Source organism: Montipora capricornis, chromosome 14 (assembly GCF_036669925.1).
Source record: "Montipora capricornis isolate CH-2021 chromosome 14, ASM3666992v2, whole genome shotgun sequence".
Classification (NCBI taxonomy): Eukaryota; Metazoa; Cnidaria; class Anthozoa; order Scleractinia; family Acroporidae; genus Montipora; species Montipora capricornis.
The window spans coordinates 50,026,974-50,036,973 of record NC_090896.1 but is presented as its reverse complement, the minus strand read 5'-3'; the positions used below and the strand labels follow the sequence as shown (position 1 = coordinate 50,036,973).

The 10,000-nt window shown below is 40.1% G+C and overlaps 1 protein-coding gene across 1 annotated transcript in view; it reads right to left on the bottom strand.

Annotated features, from left to right (window-relative positions):
• The window catches only part of LOC138033595 (sorting nexin-17-like), a 35,864-nt gene that overhangs the window by 14,621 nt on the left and 11,243 nt on the right, over positions 1-10,000 (bottom strand). Inside the window, 3 exon segments of the mRNA XM_068881388.1 lie at positions 5,020-5,092; positions 5,497-5,581; positions 8,127-8,217. Coding sequence (XP_068737489.1) covers positions 5,020-5,092; positions 5,497-5,581; positions 8,127-8,217 — 249 coding nt within the window.

Below are 10,000 nucleotides of genomic sequence, written 5' to 3'. Positions count from 1 at the left end.
GCGGAAAATTTGTAGTGCGTGTGTACTGTCTTTAATGTATGATGGCAAAGATTTGACGATAGGCGTCATAATCCTGTCTAAGTAGCTAGAAATGAGTTCGGTGGGGCAACTACAGGCAGAAACGATAGGTCGACCTGGGTTGTTGGGTTTGTGAATTTTAGGCAAGAAGTAAATGCACGAAGTTCTAGGGGTGTTGATGATGAGATTAGTGGCAGTGTCCGGTAATTCTTGATTAACTATAAGATTTTGAATGGTGTCTTTGACAAGTTTTTGATTGTTGGAAGTGAGATCTTTAGGGATTTTTGGCAAAAAACGAGGTATCCGAAAAGTTGCCGCAAAGCTTCTTTTTGGTAAAGGTCGGACCAACAAACAACTACCGCGCCGCCTTTGTCGGCCGATTTGACAACTATGTCGTTGCGTTTACTAAGATTTTTAAGCGCCGCCCACTCTTCCGAGGAAAGGTTGGAAAATTTAGTGTTGCGATTGAATTTAAGTTTGTGAATGTCGTGACGGCATTTTTTTTGAAAAAAAAAAAAAAAATCTAAAGAGGCAAATTGTCCCTCTGGGGGAGTCCATTTGGATTTGCGAACTAGAAGTGTTTCAAAAATATCTTTATTAGAAGTGAAATCCTCTTTCGAACATCTTGCTTAATAAAAAATTAAGTTAAAAGCCTTTTGGTAAACACACAAATTTTCGGCCCTTAATAAAAATTTTTTTTCCAAAGCGGAAATTTTCCCGGATTTTTTTGCAAACCTTTTTTTTCGGAGTGGGCGCTAAATTCGCTTAACTAAAAAAATTTTAAAAATCTTAGTAAACGCAACGACATAGTTGTCAAATCGGCCGACAAAGGCGGCGCGGTAGTTGTTTGGCGGTCCGACCTTTACCGGTCCGACCTTTAAAAAAAGAAGGCAAAGCTTTGCGGCCAACTTTCAATTCCAAAATCAAAAAAAAATGCAAAAATCAAAAAACTTGTCATTCACCATTCAAAATCTTATATCAATCAAAAACTTGTCAAAGACAATCATCAAATCTTATAGTTAATCAAGAATTACCGGACACTGCCACTAATCTCATCAAACAACACCCCTAGAACTTCGTGCATTTACTTCTTGCCTAAACCCACAAAAACCCAACAACCCAGGTCGCCCTATCGTTTCTGCCTGTAGTTGCCCCACCGAATTCATTTCTAGCTACTTAGACAGGATTATGACGCCTATCGTCAAATCTTTGCCATCATACATTTAAAGACAATTTTACACACGCATTTCAATTTTTCCGCGATTTCAATTTCTCCGGCCAAGACAAACTTATTTTCACCATGGACATTACATCTCTATACACAGTCATTCCTAATAGCGAAGGTCTTCAAGCACTTTAAACACTTTTTCGATCAACGCACTGTCAAAGAACCTAGCTCGGAAACGCTCCTCCGCCTTGCCGAACTAGTTTTAACGCCGAACTGTTTTTTAACGCTTAATACAAACAAATTTTTCATTCGCCGGCACAAATATTACAAACAAATTAATGGTGTAGCGATGGGCACAGTATGGGACCTAGCTATGCCAATTTTTTTTGTACATTGAACGAACATTTTTTTTTAATCAGCCCTACAACGGCCCCAAACCTGAACTCTACGGCCGCTACATCGACGACTGCATCGGCGCTATTTCATCCAGCAGAGAAGAACTCGATCAATTTATAACCTCCTTCAACTCTTTTCATCCGGCTCTTAAATATACCTGGGAAATTTCGGAAACTTCATTGGCTTTCTAGATATCAAAGTTTCTATTAGAGGCAACGTGCTATGTACTAGTGTGCACTACAAACCTACTGATTCACACAGTTATTTGTTGTATTCATCGTCACATCCATCACATGTCAAGAACTCCATTCCTTATTCTCAATTTCGAGACTTCGACGTCTATGTAGTGATGACTCCGATTTTTCCAGCAAATCAGCAAATCAGAGGAGTTCTTGTGCAGTTCAGTTCGAAAAAAACGTGGCTATCCTGTCTCTGTGGTCAAAGCGGGCCATCATCGCGCCCAACAATTGACATCGACAGTCATCACTACAAAGATCAAACAGAAAGATAAGAATCCACAGAATTCCATTCACCATCATTCTTTCCATCCTCATAATCACGCAGTCAAAAAAGCATCATTCTTAGTAATTTTAAATTACTCCAAAATGATCCCGAGACTGGTAGAATCTTTTCGCAACCTCCACTTATTTCATTCAAACGCGACAAAAACGTAGGCAACTTTTTAGTTAGAAGCGCGCTCAAAACAAACGAGCAACCCGGCACTTTCAAATGCGCGCGCTCACGATGCAAAAAAACTTCTTTTCATTGTTAACACTAGCAAGATATCGGGACCTAAGCGATCTGTTAAGATCACCGATCGTTTCACATGTACCTCCGCAAATGTCATTTATTGCATAACCTGTACGTTATGCAATAAATTATACATTGGTGAGACAGGTAGACGAGAGAGACAGGTAGACGACTAGGTGACCGATTCCGCGAACACCTTCGCGATGTTGAGAAGAATGACAAGGATGCATCTAAGCCAGTCGCTCGCCATTTTAATCTGCCTAACCACTCAAAAAAAAACACATGGCTATCTGCGGCCTTTCCCTACATCTAGGTACGACGGAAAGCCGCAAGAATCTGGAACAAAAATTCATCTTTCAAATCGGCACCCTTAATCCTCACGGTATTAACGAAACGCTTTTTTCATTTAACTAATATTTATTTTTCACGTTGCCATGTTACCACCAATAGCGTAGCTCCTACTCTACTATAAAAACTACACGTAACCCATAATCCCTCGATTCGCTCTGACGAAGGGCTAACGCTCGAAACGTCAGCTTTTAGAATCTCTGTACGGTGGCCAATTTACATTATCAACTCCGTTGATAAAACCAAATTTTTGGTATATTTTGCTCCAATCAATTTGAAGCTGGGGAAACTTCTCCAGAAATTTCTTTTGAGCTGTGGGAGGAGCTTGCTTTTTTCTGCTTTTAAAAGCAGTGTAAAGCAATTTGGATGAGACCTTTAACAAGGCTACCTGAGAGTTTCCAACTTTAATAAATTGTGTCACCGATGTGTAAGGGCGGGAGATGTTGTGCACTTTGTCTAATGATCTGCCTCCATTCACGAGGGATTGCATCGACAATACCCATTAATTTAAAACGCTCTAATGGGAAAAGATTTGCATTTAACACATTTGCACTCTTTAAAAAGACTCCCGCATCAGACAGGAGGTCACCGACCGTAATAATTCCTTTAGAATAGAATTTTTTTTCAAAGGTTGATAGCTTTTGAACAATTATGTATTTATTATTCCAAATAACTTGAGCACGACGTCTCTGTACGTATTTATAGGAGATTCATTAAGTGCTGACCAAGCATTAAGACATTCTTTATAAAAAGCTGGAAGGTAGACAGGCAACTTTCTTGTATCAAAATTACACTTAAGAATGAATTTTCCACCTATGGAGAAGAAAGAAAATAGTCTAGTATTATCTTCAAAAAACTCTTGTTTTTCATCTACAAATCTTTTTAATAACATCACCCTCTGAGCTTGAATCATCGATTGAATGTCTAGCATCCTAAGTCCACCATCTTCGATATCGTTGATGAGAGCGGAACGCTTGATTTTATCATTACCTTTCCAAATGAAACGGTAAAATCAAACTGTTGACCTCTTTAATCAACTCTTCCGAAAAACTGCAATCAACGCCGCTTTACTCAAAAATTTTGGTAGAATAAAGGATTTAACAATCTGAATTCTTCCTAGTAGTGTAAGTCCTCTCCACTTCCACATGTTCAATATATCTTTGATAGACTTAAGAACTAAGTCAAAGTTGGCTCTCATCCTTGATGCTATATGATAATCAAATACAATTCCCAGGATTTTAATTGATTTTCGTACTTTATGAGAAAACTTAGTTGGATCCAGGTGATGTGTGCCATGGCAAAGATCTCCGTTTTATCATCATTAACTCGAAGGTTGGAGAACTTATAAAAAATTTGCAGAGTTGCCAATAAACGATGATACGATGCGATATCTCTGAGAAAACAAGTCATATCGTCAGCAAAAAGTGTTAGTTTGATTTCTTCCTCATTGATTAAAATACCTTTAATTCCCTTATCCTCCCGAATTCTGCAAGCAAGCACTTCAATGGCCAAATTTTTCCAAGATTTAAAAGGAAAGAATGATATTTATTATTATTATTATTATTATTATTATTATTATTATTATTATTATTATTATTATTTCCATTGCTTGTGTTCAGCCCGGTCCCAGGTCTCTCTTTTTTCTTCTTCTTACAGGGATAGTACTTTCCTTGGTATCTTTGCAGTCCCCAACAATGCTGTTTTCTGGATAACTTCCAACCTCACCTTCACACCGATTCCCCTCATGTACTCCTTAACAGCTCCAATAACCCCCAATAACAACAGGCACTGCAATGACTTTTTGCCTTTGCCAGACCTTTGCAATTTCATCTTTCAATAGTTGGTATTTCTCTACCTTCTCAAGTTCCTTATCCTTCACCCTATCATCACCTGGGATAGCAACATCAATTATGACAACCTCTCTCTCCTTCTTAGGAGAGCAGCCAATTGGTCGGTGGTTTTAGTATACTTGAGCATGCGTGGAATACCTCGTGCTTTGGGCTGTAGCGCATATTTATCAGTGTGGCGGGAAGTAGGAGCATTGTGTGTGTGGAGCGTTTAGCGGTTTTTGTTTCCCTCCCTCCCCACCCTCTGCTTTCCACTGTGTATCAGTGTGACAGGTACCTGTTCTTACCGGAGGCGTGGGGGCTCATGGCTGGGTTGTCAGGTTTTGCCAGCCATCGGTGCAGTCTCCATCTTGGAGCTGGCTGCCAATAGTGGAAGCTCCAGGATGTTTCGGGCACCCAACCTCCAAAGAGCAACGATGTTGTTTATTATTATTATTTATTTATTTTTATTTATTTTTGAATATATATTGAATGATATTCTTTTCTGTGTACCTGAACATATAAAAGATTCATTCCTATCGTGTCTTGAAGAACTTTTTCCTCTATTTGTAGATCCCACAACAGCCTGAAGAGTAATGAATACATAATTATTTACATATAAGAGAAGAACAGAGGCAAATAACTGTGTCTCTGTGAGGAAAAAAGGAAAGAAAGAGCGGGAGACAAACTGGGATAAAGGTCGCCAAAAGATAGTCCATTGAACGATCCAAATGGCCTGAAGAGACCTGGTAAAAACCAGAAAGTTGAATGCATGACAAATGCATTAATTTTCTTCATCTGACTTTAGTTATATGTACCGTAACAGTTACAAGTACATGTACCTCTGCTGGAATCACCCCACCCAACACCTAGCCATGATCAGTACCTTTCTCCATTCCTTACAACTCATTTGCTGTTTGAAACTGCGTCCTAATTGCTCAGTCAATAGTTGATTTGTTTAGTACAACAGTTTCATGTAGACAATCATACGTTTTTCTAACAGCCACACGGCAAGTTCCTGTCTCTTGCTTTACTGTCAAATATGGTGCTTCGTAATTTTGAAACCTCCTCACAACTAAAAAAAAAGAAAGGCATCTTATCGATTATTACACTTTATTAGGTACAGAAGATTGTACATTTTATTTTCAACAATGCCTATAATGTGGTGGTAATGTTCCTTTTTTGGTGAGATGGGGGAAAACCAGAGTAAATGTACTAGAGAAAAACCTCTTTGAGTAGCATAGAGGAGCAACTATCTTTACCCACATACACAGCACTGAGACTGGGAATCACCCAAGCCACTTTTGGTGGAAGGCAAGTGACTTCTGCACCTTTCATTTTGTCTGCACATGCTTGACAGCAATAAGAAGGTTGCCTGTTTGGCACCAATTGATAGTTTGAACAAACTTCACAGTCTTTTAACACAATGATTTACACTTTTAGGAATTTTTTTCTTACGAGAAGAAGGAATAATGTGAGGTTTACATCAATCGTGAACATCATGGACACTTGTGGTGCTTGCTAGGGCATTGCATCTTAAAGATATTTGAAAATATCTTAAATTGAACAGAACAAAAAGAAAGTCCAAAGAAGCAGAAACAATGTGAAATTTGAGGTTCCTGGTTTGAATCCTCGTGACAGGAGGAGGTGAAGGTTGTGGAAGGGCTGATGCATAATCTTGTGAAGGAAGGGAGGATGTCAGAGATCAATATATAGTCAAGGACACAGGTTGGTGCTGATGTGGAAGAAGAAAGGTAACAAATGCTTGAAGAAATCCAGGTGGCAAAGAAGGTTGAGACAAACACCATGAAATGGCAGCAGGATTTGGCAAGGGTAGGAGGAAGGGAGGAAAGTGACAGATTGGCTGAATAGGAGGTTCTTTTTTAGGTTGCTGAGGAAGGGATGGTTGCAGTGAATTTATTGTGGAAGAGGAAAAATCCATTCTGAGAGCATGAAAATTCAATGGTTTGTAAACAACTGTACAAAGGTTAGACGGACACCTTGTTCAACAGTAACCAGAGGCACTTGTACAAGACGTTGGGGGTCAAGGCAAACTCAGGGCCAACCCAAACCACAAATGCAGGGGAGGGCAACAAGGTTCTGGAGTGGTATTTGGGGTGCAGGGATGGTGCAGTAGTGAGAACACTCGCCTCCCCGCCAATGTGGCCCGGGTTCAATTCCCAGACTTGGCGTCCTGTGGATTGAGCTTGTTGGTTCTCTACTCTGCACTGAGAGGTTTTTTTCTCTGGGTACTCTGGTTTTCCCTCTCCCTCAAAAGATTTGACTTGATTTGCATTAATTGTTCATTTCAGTTTTACAGTGTCCCCATTTAGAGCTCCAGCGCTAGAACAACTACACACTTAAATAAAGCTTCTTTCCTTTCCCTTCAGGGGAAAAGAGGCATAACAAGGATGCTTGTTGGTTGGACAAGGTGAGGGGACAGGTTGGGTAATGTGCAGAAGCAAGAGGAAGTGAGGATTAGTGTTGATGTGCAAAATGGAATTGTCTCCACTGTTATTTGTTCTTGCAATGATCCCTCTCACCATGTTGTTGTTGAAGAGGGACAATATGGGTACAAGCTTGGGAAGAAGATAGCGCAAGAGCATTTGAGGAGGGTGAAACTGGTGGTGAGGTTGAAGTTGTAGCGGTGGGCAATAAATGCATGGGCTATAGGAGTGGCGAGGTGCAGTGCTGGGATTTTGGATAGGAGTGGTTGGGAAATGAGGGCAATGGATGTGAAAATGAGGAAGAGGTTGATAATGTTTGGGTCATTCCACAAGAAGGGGAGTGTAGTGAGGTTGTAAACAAAGACGAAGGATGATGGAGGGGAATGATCAGTGTGTATGATTGTGTGAAGGAGGTGGAACTTGCTCTTTTTTTGGATGTACCAAGGCAAGTGATGAGAGGATGTTGCAGGAGGGAGAGACGAAGAATGAGTACAAGACTGAAGAAGTTGGGAGAAAGCAAGGAAGGAGATGTTTTGGGAGAAGAGGTTGCATTGGAAGTTTACGAGGGATGTCTGTGAAGTATATGGTGAGAGGTCATGGCAGGGGCTTAGAGCTGGGTATTTGGGGAACGTTTTTGCTGCTCAGGAGAAGGGTTACCGTGCTTGGTACTGGGGTATCAATAATTATTATGCAATATGATGACTGTAGAAGGGTACATGTGTCTGTCAGGAACAATATATTTTCTTGCCTGACAAAACACTGTTGGCCTCCAAAGCTAGTCGATGGCATCTCTGAAGTTTGGTGGCACTTGTGAAAGTCTTGGTGGGCCAAAAAAAATGTTTGCACTGGAAAATGGTTTCATGTTGACAGATTTTTTTGCAAAACAAACTAAACTTGGTGTGGTGCAAACCAAAAAACATGAACAAAATCAACTCATGTACATGTAAAGGCAATCAAACTGTCAATAATAAACGTAGGTTTCCAATCTTGACTTCATCATAGTTCATTCAATCTTTATAGATTGGCATATTTGTTGTGTTGCATAACCCAAGATAATTATTTTCTGACAGGTTTAAACTTCTCTGTTTTGAAGCCTTTGTGACAATTACCTTCTCTGATATATAATTAATATTTACCAAAATTACACTACTTTAAAACAATCAGGCAACTCACTCCTTGCTTCTCCATCCTCTGTTCTTTTCATCAGAAAAAGACCAAAATAATACACAAGCTCTTCACTTAGGTCTATTTCTGCCATGAATGTCTAAAGTAACACAAATAACATGTATATTGATTATGATGAATGAAAGTACAACATGACAAAACAACAAAGTATGACTTTTAACTGTGTGATTTAAATAGGGAAAGGGTAAGAAGAATAACATCAAAATGGAAAGCTGCCCTGAGAAAAGCAAGAGTGACTTGGGTGAGAAGGTGAAAAGGATCTCTGAAGAGACTGGGGCAGGACTCCAACGCTAAAATGTTTTTTACCACTGAAAGCCTGTTTGTGAAATAAAACTGGTTGTTCATGGGAACTCTTATATGCACACAGATTGGCTATATTACCAGATGCAAGTGATGGACTACTGGAGAAGTTGTTCCTCTCAAAGTCTTGGTTAGAGACAAAATGGTTTGTGAGTGAACACGAGCACAACTACACACCTTGGTACATTGAGAGACTCTGGCAAGCACCCATAATTATGGTGTCTGCAGGAAAGGAGCTAATTGGGGTTTACGGTTAGGGTTATGTAGGTGTTTTGTACATTGTGTACTGCGTCCATAAGAGGTGCAGTAACATCTGTGGCAAGCCATCCTCTGACCCTACATTTAGATGTAACCAGGTGTCTTGGTACTGCCTGCTCCATCAATGGCAAGCCTTGTGACCATGTGGTATTCAAAAACTACAGACAGGAGGTTGCAGACTCCTTTTGTTATCTGGGAGATACCACTATGGCATTGGTGGCTGTGAGGCTGCAACAATCACAAGAGTGAGTGCTACCTGTACCTGGGATAAATTCAGGAAATAATTCCCTTTGCTATCAAGAAAGACCCTATCACTAACCACACAGGAAGAGTCTAAAAACAACAGTTGCATCGGAAGCACCATGCTGTACAAAAGTGAATGCTGGCCTCTAAAGAAGACAGACTTGTCACACTTTCAGAGGACTAAGCAGTCAATAATATGGTGGGATGTGTTATGTTAAGGCTGATGATAATGTAAAAACAGCGTCCTTTGCATAAAGCTTGGCTTGGTTGGATTAGTATACAAAAATTTGGTTTTATCAACAGAGTTGATAATGTAAATTGGCTACTGTACAGAGATTATAAAAGCTGACGTTTCGAGCATTAGCCCTTTGTCCGTTTCGCACTGACAAAGGGCTAACGCTCGAAATGTCAGCTTTTAGAATCTCTGTACGGTGGCCAATTTACATTAGCAACTCCATTGATAAAACCAAATTTCTGTATACTACTTCCCCACCGACGCAGCCCCCACAGTTTCTTTAGAAACTACCCCCCATTCATTGGTTGGATTAGACCTAGCTCTCAGATGTATAATTGTCTAGCCTAGGATGGTTTGGACATGTAATAAGAAGTGACAAGTGGATCAACCAGATCATCGGTCTTGAAATAGATGGGCAAACAAAGAGGAGCTGGCCTCACAAAACCTGGTCAGAGCTAGAGTCTGAAGAGACGTAATGCTCCACAATCTCTCAGTTGAAGACGCCCTGGAGAAACAAATGGAGGGCAAACATGCCATCCAATATAGTACCCAATTGACATAAGCAATGTAAAATGGATGATGACTGATGATCAAATGAAAAACAAGTTTCCAGAAGAGAGCGTAGAACCTTACTCATGTAGGCATTCATAAATAATAGAATCTATTGACCACGTTGTGATGATTTTTGCTCAATTTGTTATACCTCAGTAGACAACTTCTAAGATCCTTAAGTTTAAAAAAAGATACATGTACCTGCCCAAAAATCCTGGAACATGGCACGGCAAACAATGAGCTGAGAGGTCCAGCCTCCATCGTATAAGGAAAA